Source organism: Neopelma chrysocephalum, unplaced genomic scaffold (assembly GCF_003984885.1).
Source record: "Neopelma chrysocephalum unplaced genomic scaffold, ASM398488v2 Primary Assembly neopelma1_80b, whole genome shotgun sequence".
NCBI classification, from domain to species: Eukaryota; Metazoa; Chordata; class Aves; order Passeriformes; family Pipridae; genus Neopelma; species Neopelma chrysocephalum.
Genome location: NW_020897742.1, coordinates 5,574,581 through 5,591,491, shown reverse-complemented (window position 1 = coordinate 5,591,491; position 16,911 = coordinate 5,574,581). Strand labels below are relative to the sequence as shown.

Sequence of the window (16,911 nt, the reverse complement as noted above, 5' to 3'; positions counted from 1 at the left end):
AACATTTCAGTAGGAAAAACCAACAAGTACATTTTATAAAATTAGCTGCTTTCTGTTTTGCTGCTGTTCTTGTTGACTCAGGTGGTTTTATGCTCTCCTTTTATCCCTTTCCAGACAATAATGCAAAGCTAACAATTTTTCCAAAAAAATCAAGTAATTTTGATTGCTGAACAGAACAATGAATAAGAAACCTTCCTCTAAACATACAAAATACAACATTATTTTACTGTATCCCAAATACAGCGTGATTACACTACACAGCTATTCTGTAGCTCATGGCTTAAATCTAAGCAATGCCAAAAAAGAGGATATATCAACTTGTTCTCTGGGCCTTGCTGTCTGTGCTCCTTCTATGGTCACTATAGAACAAAGAAAGCAAGCAAGGCAAACTCTGTCAGCAAATGAGTCATTTTACTTATTTAAGACATTTGTTTTGGGATGGAGTGAATCATTGTCTAGAAGCATTCATCTCTTTCTGTAGTTATTGAAGCATCTTAGATAAATATCTTAAGTAGTAACTTCTCAACTGCTATAGCTACAAGAAATGAAACCCAGTCTAGTCACCTCTTCAGTGAGCTCAAAGGACTTTTAATCAGGATTATATGCCGAGCATAGGAGGCAGACATAGAAACCTTACTCTAACAGAGCATCAGTGTAAACAGACTACACTGTTTAATATAGTTAATCACGTGCTCTAAACAAAATGGGTTTCAGGAGGATTTGCATTTTCAGGTTTTAAAGTTTTAAACTATTTAAACCTTTAAATGTGATAGAGCCCTGAAAAGGCTCAATATTAATTTGTTATATAAACTACAGCTATAAAACTTAAAGAATTAATTAGGAATTAAAATATATTAAAGTTGATTTTTTTTCAATATGAAATTATTCTTTTGACACGATTGAACAGACAGCTAAACAGAAATTATATGGTCTGTAGGAAAATCTGGTTTGCCCTTTCTTAAATCATCACAAAGAACAACAGCCATGAAAACCTTAGAGAAACAATCACTGTGTGATATTCCTAGGAGGGACAGCGTTTTTAGGACCATGCAGCTTGGAAGGAAGCTCGTGAAGTTTCTAGCCCAATCTCCTGCTCAAAGCAGCTACAAGGCCAGCCCAGGATGCTCAAGGCCTTGTCCTGTCAGGTCTTGGAAGCCTCCAGGGATGGAGCCTGTCCAACCTCACCAGCCTGCCTCCCTGCATTGGCTTTTCCTTCTATCCAGCTGGAAAGTCTCTTGGTTCAAGTGAGCCCCTTGTTTCTCACCCTCCCACCATGCAGCACTGCAGAGCCTGGCTCTGTCTCTTGGATACCCTCCCTACAGGCCACGCCAGGCTGCTATGACAGTCCCTGGAGATGTCCTTCATCTGGGCTGAACAAGCCCAGCTTCCTCAAGCATCTGCTCTGACCATCCTGGTGGCCTCTGCTTGGTCCTTCCCCGCTGTGTCAATGTCTAGCTGGAATTTCAGGGCTCAGACACAGAGGCACTACCTTGCTGCAGACTATGGAGTGAACAGAGGTGGATAACCTTTTCCTTTAATCATCTGGCTGTGCTCCTTTTGGTGCAGTCCCAGAGCCTGCCCTGCTGCCAGGACCCACTGCTTGTCCCCATCTTCATTCTTAATAAAGTTCATAAAGGAAAATTAATTATTCCATATGGTAAGCCCTTCCACAAAAGCCTCATAGAAGCACCAGTCAGATATAAATTGGCCATAGCCATTACAGTAATTTATGAGTATGTGGTTTCTTAATTAAAGGTGTTTAAATCCACACAAATTTCCACTGTTTTGACAGACCTGCATTAGTAAGGTGGTAGGTGACATGACCTCAGAGAGCTACACTTTTCATCTGTTAGGTACATTTGCAAAGCTAACTTGGAAACTTTAACCGAAAAAGTAAAATGGTTTACATACAAAAATATTCATCCTCCCCCTTTTTCCACCAGTATAGAATGGTAGAGTAAATACTGTGTTATTATACCATTTTGTAGAAAAGGTCATGAAGATTGAAAAAAGGATGTTCGAAGGAGAAAAATTATTTTCAGAACATCTAAGAATAGCTATTGAAAAAGAATCAGAATTTATAATACACCTTTACATATTAACAGTAAGAAACAGAATAATGCTACTAAATTAGACTGTAAACACCATACAGAAGAAAAGCATTCTGCTTGTCCTCCAAGTTGTCATGAATGTTTCCTTGATTTGTGCTTCAATCCTATCATTGATATTTTCATTAGTTTTGCACAAAGAAACTCTTCAATAATGGGTCCCTAAAAAGTGATTAAAACCCTTTTTCCTTCATGATTATAATAAAAAAAAATCTATTCATTTAAAATCCAAATTATGAGGTCTGACTCTTTTAAATATGTAAATTAAATCACCAAAAATGCATGAAAGTTAGGAGGGAAGTAAAATTAAGTTTCTTCAAGTCCTTTCACTATGCATTTCCACCCATTAAAATACCAATATTTGTTTAAGATGTAACTCTTCGCAGCATAAGGATGTTTTGGAGTAACAGCAGCATCACAGCAAGCACTTCCCTGCATTCCCCCTTGTAACTCTGGCAACTCAACCAACCCTGTTCTCACCCAGCCAGCTGAGACACTGGTGCCAGTCTGGTCACAGACACAAGGACAGCAATCCTGTCTAGCCACTGCCAAATTACCTTTCTGGAGAAAAATGTTAAGCCTTTGCTGAACTGTCCATTGCTGCTGGAATACTGTAACAAACAAAACAAGTCAGGCCCATCTTTTCACAGGCTGCCAGCAACTGGGGACTGATAGAAGCACAATATTAGCTAGTGCTGCAGGTCATGAAAAAGGTACACTGGAAGAAAACCAGAAACCCTGTACTGTGCAATCACATAAATGCTACTTGCAGAATGCTATCACTTTTAGGAATCATGAGACATGAGCATGAGTTCTTCTAGGCTGAATAAGGAATTGAAACCAAATTCTCTCACCCTTTGGGTAAATGACTTGACCAAAGAGTGACCCTCTGCCTCCCATCTTCCTGCTCTCTTTCAAAAAGTACAAGTGATGCTCAGACAGGTGCCTGCCACTACAGCAACAGGCTCCACACTGTGGAACCCGTGTGGGCAGAGACACAGAAGTGAGATTCGCCATATCAGCTGCGTGCTCCTTTTGTACACTAGGACAAGAACCCTGACAAAACTCTTCCTAAATGGAGTCAGACACGGAAATAAATACATTTGGTCAGATGAAAGACACATAAACATACAGATCCCCAATCAACTGTCTAACTTTAGAGCAGGGCAGGAATTTAAACACATGCCTCAGAACTGAGCAATAAGAAATGAAGTACAGGTAGTTTTTTCTGTGACACGTAAGGCCTTCTAGTCTGCTTTTTGAAGGCACCTAATTCTCTCCAAGGTTCATCAGAACCACAAACACCTAACATCATTGCTCAACTTCAAATCAGGTACTGTAGTGGTCACATTGAAAATTTTTAAACTTTTTTTTTTTTTTTAAATCTTCACACCCCTTCTCACTGACTCTGCCTGGTTAAACACCATTTTCCCTATCAGTTCACAGGAAGTATTAGGCCACAGATGACAGTACAAGTTCTGCCTGTTACAGGTAAGAGCCATAGGATATATTATCAATATGGTAGAGTTAACTAACACGTAATGTAAGGTCCTTCGAACAAGGGAACAAACATGGTGGATCTTCTAGTGGACCTTTTTGTAACTTAACTGAGGTTTACAGAAGATTATATGCTAGATCACACGTCACTAGCCAACAACATTTGTGGTCAATTATTCTTATTAACTTATATGACATTGATTGTAGTAAAACGTTTAAAGCAATAACTTAAATAGCAGCCCTTGTGTCACCTTGGTTTGTTTGGAGGAAGCTGTCGACTTGGTCGTCTGATGGACTGGTTTGGCTGTACCTTCATGGAAGTTCTGGGAGAAGATCGAGCAAAGGGGTCTGGTGCTGGAGGCTTCTTGGGTATTTTTTTCACCAGTCGGCTCACCCATTTTTGCTGTTCTTCCGTGGAATTAGCTAACAGTAGTAGATTCTTTGCCGTAGAAATATCATAGTACACTGTAATAATAATTTTTAAAATAAAAATGAATACTGTTATTATTCTAAACACGTCCCAACATTAGTTGTCAGATTATGGTACTCTCAGAGTCAACACAGTGAAATCAAAAGAAAATGAACCAGATTTTGCCAAATTAAGTTTCCTGGCTGCTGGCAGTACTTCCTCCTTATATTTAGAGAGTACAATTTAGTACTATGGAAGAGTGGGTGCCTGAGCCCAAAAAATTATATAACATTGAGTCACAATGCGTAACCTTCACCAAATGTCATCTCTTCCGTAACACCCACTAACACAAAGAGCACAACACAGTGTGAGCAGCCTTACAAGCACCCTGCTTTACTGCATGAGGCTGCCAACACAACAGGTACAGAGGTATCATGGTCACATGCCATTAACTCACAGCAGTGAGTGACCCTCGCAGAGACACCCTCGGAAAGGTGTTGATGGTTACATATTAATAAAAGAAAAACTGACCTGCTTACGTTTAGTTGGTGTCAGACCATTACTAGAATCCTCTGACCTATCAGAATGCTTTGTGACTCCAGCACCATATGCATATTCAAATACTTGCTATTTACCTTTGCAAGGCGCTATAATCTCTTCTTTTTTATCCATGTGATCTTTGTGACATTTGATGTGGCAGCGGCGACATTCCAGAGCAGGAGGAGGTTTAAACATATGCCACAGTGGCTTCATACAAGCTTCACAATTGGTTGGAAAGTGGTAAAGAGTAGGTATAAACTCATGTCCTTTGTGACAAATGTAATTTGACTTCTCTCCCATGGGCTCCACAGGAAATTCCTGTTCCTTTTTGCTCTCTCCTTCATTAGCATATAGAATCTAGAATCAAAGCAAAATAATCTCAGTACTCCTAGATGGCAAATGTAAATTCAGAGTAATTATCTAAGTAGAAAGATTGAAGAATTACAACAGAAGTGATTTTTCAATAATTTTTTAGTAAATATTTCATTAGACAATATTTTTGACAATGTGTGAAATACCATGTCTGTTACACTAGAAACATTAATTTATTAACGGATACCTGGAATATCCTTGGAATCTCCTTGGAATCTGCTCTGTACACATCAGTCTGAGTGACTGGTCGGACATGGAAGAGTTTGCTATAGGAAATTATTTCAATAAGGACAAAAATGAATGTTACCAAAATAATAAATTTAAGTTGACAGATTAAGTTAGCATACACATTAAGACTTAGAGCCATTAAAGATTTGTCAGTACAAATTTCTCATCACTTGATCCAGTCCTATCTTTCAACCCTGCACATGAACTCCCAAAACCCTAAATAAAAAGAACTCACAAGAATCCAGCTATATTTGCAAAAAAAAATAGCAGCACTGATAAATAAAACCACCATCATGTGACTTTAATGATTGCTGGCAGCTTTCTAACATAATCCTCTCCCTGCGCTCCAACCTCTGAATACACACATACTGCATTTATTAAGAAAATTAATTAACTATACAACCCACCTGTAAGGACATGTAAGAGAAAATATAGAACACTGAAAATTATAGCCTCTCTGCTACAGTTCTCTAATCATGTTTTGCTCCCATGTGCATGTGAGGAAGGTCTAGCTGAGCTCGTGGGAGCAGTTCAGTTACATCAGGCTCAGTGGAGTTCCCTGGATCAGTTTGAGCACCATGCTGCTGCTGCTGCACCAGTGCCTACAGCAAACCCAACTCTTTCCCACAGTGGGTACCCTAAGGGCCCAGCTCTGTAGTTCAAATTAAAAAAAAAAAAAATGGCCCATGTGACATTGTGATCCCAGACTGGACCTCAAAAGGCCTTTGGTCACAATCATTTCAACAAAATTCACCTGCAAATCAGAAGAAGGAATCACACATGGCAGTACTTACTCTATATCCAATACCATATAGGGATTAGATTGTTCTTTATCTTGTTCGCTGTCATAGAACAGGATCTTCTTACTGCTTACAATTACATACTGTTAGGAGACAGAAAATGATAAAATATACGTTTTAATCCAGCTCATCACAGAGGTCAGAGATGTTACAGCAATTACCACAGATGTTGCATTGATATTTTTCTATTATTTTATTAAATGGTACCTAAATAAACAATAACAGTACTGTATGCTAAGTCCGTGATTTGCCAAGAAATTCACTGCACAACAAACGAAATCCTGATTACTGGATAAATCAATATATGTTATCAGACTAATTGATACCTAAACAGATTTAAGTATCTGTGAAGAGACAAATCTAAAGTCTGGAAGAAAGTAAGATAAAAGTTTTTCCTTTCTATTTTATTGATTTAATTTTTACTTGAACTGGTAGAGTCAGTGTCATCTTATGATGACTGTGTGCAGGTCACAACTAATAGGGATCATACCTAAAAAGATCACTATTATACTTACCAGAACAGCCAGCAATATTCATTAAAAACCTAATTACCTAGAAGATGCCCTATTTCTAGGATTTTGGCTAGAATTAACAGTATGACTGAGCAGTAAGCAAACTGGTATGAAAATGTGTATGTTACGTTTTGGACAAAGACCCATCAAAGACGTTACTGAGAAGCAGTAAACAAGTGAAGGCTGCACAAGGCAGATAAGTAGTTGCTAGTTTTATCTCCTAAATAAAGAAATTGTCAAAGGCTTCCAAACTCTGCTGAATTTCAGCTATGAAATACTGTTGGGAATGCTTACAGCTGCCATGTATAAACATCAGGAAGACCAAGAATGATTGTTCTCACCTCTGGCTGGACAAAGAAATGTCTTAACATATTAAAATTGTCCTAAGCTGCTCCCCTCAGAGGTAGCTATCCCAGCTAACATATTTTATACATTTAAGTAATGAGAGAACACATATCAAATAAAAATTGAAGTGTTGAAAATCTGCATTCAGATTAAAATCCAGACTATGCATGAAACAAGACCAGAAATCTGGTTTTCTTACCTTTTTAACCCATCCAAATTTTTTAGTGTTATTTCTAACAGGCAGTGATAGCCAGCCTTCCAATCTTGATTCTGAAATAGATATATATATTAAAGAACATAAATATTCACAAAACATCATTTTTGAGACTACTGTGCATTTTAAAATAGTTATTGAAGATCAATAATAAAGCAACAGAGCAAACATAAGACCTATTTAACAGTACAAGGTCTTGCAAAGTTTAGCCCAGTAAATGTTCAGGAATACATTAAATAATCTTTAATGAATACAGCCAGTAACCAGCAATGCAATCACCAAAAAGTAGTAAGCACGAGGAGGAAGGGAAAGAGCAAACTTGCAATTGTAGCACACACATTCCCCTTAGTAATTTTTTCAAGTCATAAAAGCCTTATGTCTATCAACCTTTACCTTTTACAACAGCATCTAAAGGTATTAGTACCGACCACAAAACATCCAGTTCAAGACAAAAAAAGGCAAATTACCACCACAAATAACCCATGTCGGGGAAAATGTCAGTTTAGTATTCTAATTCATACTTTTTGGTCTGAAAATTTTTCTTTTCTCTAATTCTGCCTGTATCTCCTAGGCTTTCTAATCCAAAATAAGTAATTTTTAGTTAATCCTTAGGCCTTGCCTGAATTCAACTGCCCTTTCACACACTTGCAATATTTTATATTACACTGCCACATTAGTCAGATTTGATTTATCAACAGTATTAAGTGCTCAGCTGTTGCTTGACACACACATTTACAGTAGTAACTATAGTACTGACACAACCAAAAGCTCACCAGGATCACACTTTCTCAGTGGTGGGTGATACACAGGATCACATAGCCTTTGACCCTATTTTTATAGCTGCACTTAACACAAGCACTTCTTTCCCCTCTGTTTTATTAGGAGCAATTACTCAATTGGAATAATATTTTTCCAAAGGGTTTTCTACCCTAGCAGATAACCTGTACTGCTGCTGAGGAATCTCCAAGTCAAAAATAATGAAGCCTTAAGCATTAACAAACACAAAACCATGGAAGGAGCAAAAACATGCTCCAAAATTGCAAATGTTATTTTCTTTCTCACCAGAGGGCATTTGCAGGTTCCTGCCCCTGTTTAACATAGCATAACAAATAGTTATTAGATATTCATAGAATTGTTATTGTGCCTAGAGAGACTTGAAGCAAGGTTATGTATTCAGATACACAGTCTTCAACATTTATTGCTCTACCAGCATTGCTGTTGATAACCCATTTTAATGTATGTACTGAGTACATGATGCAGTTCTATAAAATGTATTTTGCCTCATACCTGCCACTTATGTTGTTCCTTTCAACTACACCTGATACAAAGTGTAGCAAGCATAATGCTGATGAAAAAAAATCCTACCCCACATCCAGGAATCATGTGTAGGTCAAAAAGTATGCATGTTTTTCTTATTTCCTAAAATATAATGTTTTTCCTATTTTTCTCTGTAATCTCTAATACCATTGCACGAAATTGGACAAAATGAGTTTCTGATTATAATTCTTCAATGATTACAGATCAGAGAAAGGACAGAATATTCAAAAATTTTCACAGTACATGCTTATAAAGCAATAGGAGGGAAAGAAACAACAAAACACAACGATCATACCTCAAACCTGTTGTAATTATGTCAGCAAGAAGTCCTAGCTTAGATATGATTTCTACTTTAGAACAAAACAAATCCATGCACAAACCACGACAGCAGCTAACAAGAAAAAAATTATGTATGTACATAACTTTTCTTTTATGTCGATATCCTAAAAGAAGTTTTGCCTTCAGTGGAAAGGTATTCACACTTTAAAGGAACCTCAAGTGACATACAGGAATTTGAATGCAACTAAAAAACCTACCTATGACATTTAACAGTAAATAGAAGCTTTGTTCGAAAGAGTGTAGGTGCAGTCGTATAAAATGAACATAGAATTAGTAGAACAGAGCTCTGTTTTACTGGAGTCTTATCATTCATTATATACTTTATGTATCTGGGAAAATTAACAAATCTTGCTTGCCTTACCACAAGAGAATCATATATAAGATTCAAATTAAGGCAAAACAATGTAATACTCAGAAGATTGAATTTCTACAAGAAGATGACAAATGTGAGGAGTCAGATGTTTCCATACTTCACTTTAACACAAAAATTCGACTTTTTGGTATCCAGTACCTTAGAGCCATACACATAGCTGCAGACACTGGAGAGAGGCTACCTTGAAAACAAGGCCATAAGGCTCATTTATTCAATGCTTTAATAAAAATGGCGGTTTAAGACATGGCAGCAAGTATTTGCAAACGTTTAGAGAAAACAGGCCATTTATTTGTTTATGCAAACTTTCTCGTGTCTTTGATGGCAATATTTACTGTCAGTTTAGTGTGTTAACTGCCAGATTTATGTTTCTTTGTTTTCATAATGCATTTAGAGTGTTAGTTCTAAAGGACACAGTTAGAAAAAAGGACACAGTAAGAACAAAGCCACACTTCTCAGGCATGTCACCTGTGCTATCAACTTCTGTAGGACTGTGGGAACAAGACAAAGGTTCTTCCTCTGAGTCAGAATCAGAATCAAGAAGCATGCGAGAACTGGAAGGCTTAGTGGCAATACTGACAGAGGTGGAAGAGTGCTGATAGGTAAAGGACATGGATTCCATAGTGTGGGATTGAGTGATACGGACTAAACATAAAGCATAAAGGAGGAAAAGTAGAAAAGAAGTCAAAACAGAATCTCTATGAAGAGAGTATTAGTTTTATATTTCATCACATAAACACAGTAACTGCAAAGGAACCATCACAAGTGAAAAAAATATTTAGCTCTAATGGTGTGCAATAGAATTTTTAAAAATAAATTTCAAGATGAAGTATGATTACAGACAGATTTAGTTAGTAGGTGGACAGTGATCCCTATCAAAGGATTGATAAGATGGTATAAAATAGATGAAGATGAAAAGTCACAGAATCATCAGATCATCAGCTTCCATGGTAAAACATTGATATAAACCCAGTTAATGCAGAAATATTATTAAGATTAACATACCAGGGAATCCATCATCTGCCTCAGCATCTCCAGGCCCACTGCCAATGCTGCTGTTGTCCAGCCCGATGTGCAGGGACTGCAGCTGGGAACGAAGCTGTTCAATGTCACTGTCCTTGCTGTCCAGAGTCATCTGCAGTTCAATCCGGATCTGACTCTCTTCTGCAATTTGCTGTAGGGATAAATTACAAGATTTCCTATTATCCCAATATTTGGTTACTCAGATAAAATGTAAGTAGAAAATCATGTAGAATTTGTAGCCAATCTCAATATATATTCTGCATATTTCTTTTGTTTGTGGGAAATTCAGGAATAGAGATGGGATACACTACCTTAAAGTCTGTATCAATACTACAATACTACAGAAAATGCTGCAATGTTTATATTTGTAAAAGGATCTTACTGCCTGCATTTCATTTATTTCTTTCTGATATTTGATCATCATTTGGGTTAACTTTTCTCGTTCAGATTTCAGTTCCATATGCAGCTTCCTATTTTCCTTTTCCTTCCGCCGTACATCAGTGTCAGATCCACGTTTGACTGGACCCTTCCGATTCATGATCTCAGCCAATTTATTCACAGCCTTTCCATGGGAAAGAAAAAAGAGACAAAAACCACACTAATAAATACACAGAGTTATGTTGTGAAGAAATAAAGTCTTCTGTCTACAACCAGGCACTTCTAACTGTAAACTAACACCTCTGTAATCCAGTAATATAAACTTGCTTTAATTCCATGTATTACTCATAACTGAAAAGAAGGTAATGATGCCACTTTTACTTTAAGAAAGCATTAGCTGTGAACACTTCCACTCATCTCATTTAAATAATCCCCTCCATTTTCACTAGTTAGACCCAAAATATATATTTGCATTAAAATGCCACTTGTTCTAAAAACCAATCTGGATTAAAATCAGAAATATACTTCTTTATAGAACTTATAGAGGAATCAAGACTGAAACCAGCAAAATATCAAATAACTTGAGAGAAATGAAGACTTTTGCTGGTGGAATGCATCTGGATTAGAATTTCCTCTATGATGAATCACAAGGATCCAGTTTCACTACAATGAAAGTCTACTTAGTAGAAGAAAGAAGAAAATCAGTACTTTTTTTTCAGGGCAAAAACAAATAAAGCGTTAATGGTACACAGAAATAGTTTACCGTGGAAAGTTTTCTATTATAAATTATTTGATTCATGAACACTATCTCTCCATTCATTTAAACACATTTGCTTACCTGGGTTTTTAATGTTCTTTCAGTCAACAACTGTTTCTCAAATTGTGCTTTAATATTTCCTATATTTGCTTCTTCTTCTTTTAGTTTTGTAATTTCTGTAGCAAGGTAATTGAAAAAATTCTATGAAAACTCATTACAAAAGAAAACTACTAAAGAATAAAACTGGTTTCAAATTAAAGTACATTTGGTTCACAGAATACATACGTTCTTGTACTTCCTTCAGTTTATTGTTTAGTTCTTCTTTCTCATTAGCAAGATTAGCCACATCACTGGTTAGTGTCCTATTTGCTTCCTCCAACTAGAAAAAGAGGGGTAGGGGCACAGAAGAATGAATAGTCAGAAAGATGCATGAAGAAACATGACAAGATTTTTGAATTTCAATCATAAAAAATAAATATTTTAAAAATGTTAGATATATCTCTTGTATATCTCTGAGTATGCTAAATAACAATGGATAACTCAAACTGCAAACAAAACTCAAGCTCTACAACCTCTACCAAAATTACAAATCATAAAACTCACCGAGGCTATGGTGGCATCTTTCTCAGTAAGTTCCTGTTTATGCCTTGCCATCATCTCTTTAATCTCCAGCTCTTTCATAATCTTCTCTTTTTCCAAATCAGAGTACTGCTCTTCAGCAATGGAACGGGCAAGTTGTTCTGAATCTGCTTTTGTTAAAGTAATCTCTAGCTGAGCAGCCAAGGAATCTCTGCAAATTATTGATATATATTTTTAACTTTAAATTGGGTAATGTAGGGGTGGGGGCAAGGGCAGGGAAGAAAACAACAAATAGCCATCTTAATATTTTATGTATTAGTAGTACAACTAGCAAAACCTACCTCTCATCCTGTAACTCTTGTATCTTTTGCTGCATTTCTTTACAAATTTTGGTCTTTTCCTCACATTCTTCTTTAAGTTCTCGAACTTGTGTCTTATACAAAGTCTAGAATTAAAAGTTAGCAAGAAAATTATGTGATTTTCTATATTCTTGAAAGTCCACAAAAATTATACAAGATGACATTGTATGCAATTCTTTAATCACACACTCTAATTAGAGTGTAACTATGCAATGCCTTCTCTAAACTTATACAAATGTCATCATTCACAAATGTGTTTTGGTTATTTTACTTTTTGTTGTTCTTTTTTTAACTTGTATATTTGTGAATGGGTAGATGTATGATATACATTTTCTATGTTTGTAAACATACTGTTAAAGATACTCTAAATGTGAAAATCACTATTTGATAGAAAATTGGAAGTATCAGAAGCAAGGAAAATGAATTGATTTTTCTCTACTATTTTAAATCTTTGCCTGATGTAATTAGGTGCGGGCTGTTTAGATTCTAATCATACAAATCCATGAAAGCCATGTGACAGTTAAAGAACAAAAAGAAATACAGGAGGAAGGGAAAAATAGATTAGAAAATAATTTGAAATTCAAAATTTCATGAAATTGATACAAATCTAGAGCTCTAAAAAAATGAAAGAAACATTATATTGCTCTGTCCACTCAAATGACTGAATACAGGTCAAGTGACAGACAGCTGTAAGTGGACTTACTGCAGAGATTTCAAGACAGATTGTCTCTCTCTGGCCCATCTACAACAGTCAACTGACCTCAATTCTCCCTTTCTCTCCTTTAATGTGTGCAATGTTTTCATCTACTAAAACTTTAGATGGTCGTTCTCCTCACTGACCTGAATACCACAATGAAATTTTTAGTTTCCTTTAATTCTGAAACAAGTCTTTTGGTATCTCCTGCAGTGCAACTGGCTGTGCACTGTTAATAAAAATTAACCTCCACAAGCTAGTAATGATTTTTAAGTACAATATCTATTTATTTTATTGTAGGTTACCACAATCAATCAAAAACTCCTAACAGACCTCTACCAAGTTTGGCTGTAATGCAAAAATTTCCTTCCAAGCCTTAATGTCATGTTTTGTCACACCATGTGAGAATACAACTCTTCTCTACCATGCAGCATGGAAGAGATGCTGAATGCAAAAGGCTGGAAACACGCAGAAAATTATTCACACTGTGGAAAAGGGGGCTGCTTGCCTCCTCCCTCCCTCTGAACTCCCTTACAAAGCTGGGACATTTTTTAACCGGAGCTCTTTTATATGCTCAGTGATCAAGATCAAGGCTGCAGACAACACTGAAGACAGGCACGAGAGAAACAAGTAGCTTTGGGTTAGAGATGTGAAACAGCTCATGGCTAAGGAGGAAGAAGAAAAGATAACATTTACTCAGTAAACAGATTAGTATAAAAATAAAGCAGCACAAAACATACCGAGAAATACTGTTCAGCTTCGAGTTGGTCTTGAAGCTCTTTCATTTGTCCATCTGCATCTTGACGTTCCCTAGAAAGAAATAACATGCTTTAAAGATATGAAGACATTCCAAACCAGTAAATTAAAAAAGACGGCATTCACACTCTTGAGATCTTCAGTGATTTCCTGACCAAAGTATGGTCAGCAATTAAACCTGAAGCTTCCTCTGGGTTCCAGATAAATTTTTCACTTGTATAGCTGAGCCCACTGCACTAATAACATGTCAGTTTAATATTGTTAACGTGCTAACTACAACAGTGTCACACAGTTTAACCAGTAAGAGACACCAATAAAGTAAACAGCCACCAACAGAATCTTATTTCCATGTAAAACATCTCTGATCTGACTGGTTGTTTTGGGTCTCGTTTGCAAGAGCAGAGTCTGTGAAAACATGTCTGTATTCCTTGACACGGATAATTTCTTGAATTCATCTGTTATTAAAACAACAGTCAGTCCCATAACAAAAGAAATGTAGCAGAAAAGACTTCTGCCAGTGTTTCACATTGTGGTCACCTTCTATGTGACTAATTGCATCTTGCTGACAGAAAAGGCAAAGCACCAGAAGATAAACCATCAGAAGTCATAAAGGAGCTGAGATTCATCTGATATGTGTGCTAAACTTGTCTTTTCATTCAAAAGAAAGTTCTTTATGTAAAAAAAATACTATTTACTTACTTATTATCAGGTACAAATACTACTTGTAAGACCTTGAAGAACTGCTGGGATGTAACACAACTCCTAAATGAAGGTCCAACAGATGTGTTTAAACATCTGTAGTATTAGATATTTCCAATGGTTATGCTTTCCAGCTCTGTAGCAGTATTCATTTCCAACTCTAATAAGCTCTCCTAGACTAATAATTCCAGTAACTTTCCTCTTCACTGAAGTCCTATATCATTAAAGAGAAAGTATCTAGACTTTCAGTTAAATAAGTGTTTCTCTTAAGTCCTCAGACTCATGTTTATGCTGAGTTTTTTAAAGTTTTCAGGATAACAAACACCTTTGAATACAAATCCATACAGTGCTGAATCACTAGGGCAAGTCTCAACCAGTCACTGTAAATTATTTTAAAGAACCTTAAAGTTTTGCACTGTAGAATAGCATATTCTTTGCAGCAAATTTTTTCAATTAATATTGCCCCCAACTTTTGTCACAAAAATATTACAAATCAGTAACATGACTAAAAATATAGAGCAACTTGCATACTTGCGGAGTTCATTGTTTTGTTTTTCCAGACTTAATTTGATTTCCTGAAGATGGTTATTCTCCTGTTTTAACTGCTTCTCTGACATTTTCAAGGTGTTGACCTGCTGCGTTTGCATCTTGAGGTCATTTTGAGTGAGACAGCGCTTTTGTGTTTCTTGCTCTATTTTTAATGTCAAGTTTTTTACCTGAAAAAGACACAAACTCCTGTTAATTTTACAGACCTACACAGGAAAGCAACATTTAAACAGTCTGTTATTGGCTTCCTCTACATTTCTGTACAACATGTACTCACATCTTTTGGTAAATCGAAGCTGCTTCCTGAATAAAGGCATTAAATTAGCTAGTTTTTCCACGTCAATCTCACAGAATTTTAAATGCCAGAATGAAAAACTTTTTAAGATGAGTAATGCTGAAATATTTCTAAAAAATGACACTAGACTCCACGAAGTAGACTTTTTAAAGCTCCAAAGACAGAGAAGGAAAACTTTGCTGCCATCTTAAATTACAAACATTACTAAATATAGCTATAACAGGAAAAGTATTAGAACATTGAAAATGAGGTTTGACTCAAGATGCTTTTTGTCAGTGTTCCTTACATCTTCATTTAGTATATCCTTTTGCATAAGGAGCTCATTGATTTTCTGTTGTGATTGTTTGAGATCACAGTCCAACATGGAGCGCTGCTTTTCAGCTTCCAACAACCGATTTTCTACTTTTTGCTTTAAAGCTCTCTCTTCCAAAAGTTTCTTCTCCATTTCTGTGAAGTAAAAAAATTTAAGACATCAGTCAGTGTAAACCAGCATATTTTGGAGACCGAAGGGAGGACGATGTTTAACAAAAAGCCACATGTTTCTCCTTTTAAAACTGAAGAGGAAGACTGCTGAAAAGTGATTAATTAAAATTTTCATAGTAAAATCATGCCCAGAGGATGCTTTTGCAAGCATTCCTGACAGAGTTATTTCCTACTTTTGAGTTTCTAGATAACTTCCAGTTTACCTGCAACACCTTTGAGATGAACAAAAAGGATGGAATTTTAAAAATAAACCATCTAAATCTACTGAATTGTTGCACTGACTATGATAATATAAAACCAATTAAAGAGCTGAAGCTGTTGTGGAATCTGATATGCCAAGTGACTCAGTCATTATTACTGAGTCATTTTTGCTTCTTTTGAAGATCTGCATGCTCAAAATTTTTGAGAATGCTCTGCAACTGAAAGGAGAGACTCTATAGGTAGCTTTTTAATTAGCTACAATAAACATAAGCCATTTAATTGAAAAGTAAGAGCCATCTTCTGGAATTTTTTGGTAACTTTCCCTCTCTTCAAGATATTTCAGTTGTCTTGAGATGCACCAGAATATGCACAGTAAAAGCTTATATTATCTACTTTGTATAATTTGCTCCTAAGTCCAACTGTGTCAAATACCTACCTTTCATGGCTTCAGATTTTGCTTCCTCTATAGATTCATAGATCTTGTTTTTGTCTGCTAATCGTGCTTTTGTGGCTTTATGTTCAGCTTCTTCTTGTTCAAGGTTCTGCTGCATAACTTTAAATTTATATGTCATATCTATTTCCATGTTGCTCTTTTCCTGTTAGAGAAAAAATAATATTGAAATAAAACATAAAATACATCAGGTTAGAGGCAAAATTTTGGATGACAATAACATGCTGCTTAGAAAGATGCAAAGAATAGAAGAGAGAGCTCAGACTAAAGAGCTAACTGAGAACTTATTTCTAAAATGTTTCTTTGTGGATGGCAAAGTGCTCTAAAATGTACAACAATATCCTCAGGGGCAAACAATTACAAAATTACTGCCTTAACAACAATGTCATGTAATAGGCTCAAAGATTAGGTTTACTGAAGAAATTTTTCAAGACTTTTGTTTCAATGATGAATTTGTTCAATATTAGCAGAAGCTCTTTTATTTCTGGCAATAAGGAGAGTCTAAAAAAAAACAACACATGAAATGAAATGTTACTACTGCACTGTTAAGCTACACACCAGAGTACATTATTACATACTTCAGAAGTATGTCTAATGATCATATGGGAATTGATGTCTTTCCCCCCACACACTTTTCAA

At 36.1% G+C, this 16,911-nt stretch overlaps 1 protein-coding gene across 8 annotated transcripts in view; it reads right to left on the bottom strand.

Moving 5' to 3' along the window:
* Window positions 1-16,911, bottom strand: part of ROCK2 (Rho associated coiled-coil containing protein kinase 2) — a 108,636-nt gene that overhangs the window by 11,947 nt on the left and 79,778 nt on the right. For 4 of the 8 annotated variants that reach the window (XM_027690250.1, XM_027690251.1, XM_027690254.1 and 1 more), the window contains 15 exons: window positions 16,258-16,417; window positions 15,424-15,584; window positions 14,828-15,012; window positions 13,582-13,651; window positions 12,130-12,233; window positions 11,813-11,999; window positions 11,495-11,588; window positions 11,291-11,385; window positions 10,457-10,636; window positions 10,057-10,225; window positions 7,011-7,081; window positions 5,949-6,037; window positions 5,114-5,192; window positions 4,650-4,911; window positions 3,857-4,070 (listed from right to left, as the gene is read on the bottom strand). In XM_027690250.1, the coding sequence (XP_027546051.1) occupies window positions 3,857-4,070; window positions 4,650-4,911; window positions 5,114-5,192; window positions 5,949-6,037; window positions 7,011-7,081; window positions 10,057-10,225; window positions 10,457-10,636; window positions 11,291-11,385; window positions 11,495-11,588; window positions 11,813-11,999; window positions 12,130-12,233; window positions 13,582-13,651; window positions 14,828-15,012; window positions 15,424-15,584; window positions 16,258-16,417 (2,120 nt within the window). Of the gene's footprint in view, window positions 1-3,856; window positions 4,071-4,649; window positions 4,912-5,113; window positions 5,193-5,948; window positions 6,038-7,010; window positions 7,082-9,415; window positions 9,697-10,056; window positions 10,226-10,257; window positions 10,319-10,405; window positions 10,637-11,290; window positions 11,386-11,494; window positions 11,589-11,812; window positions 12,000-12,129; window positions 12,234-13,581; window positions 13,652-14,827; window positions 15,013-15,423; window positions 15,585-16,257; window positions 16,418-16,911 lie in introns of those variants that run through there. The other 4 variants (XM_027690255.1, XM_027690256.1, XM_027690257.1 and 1 more) reach the window with 2 other exon arrangements.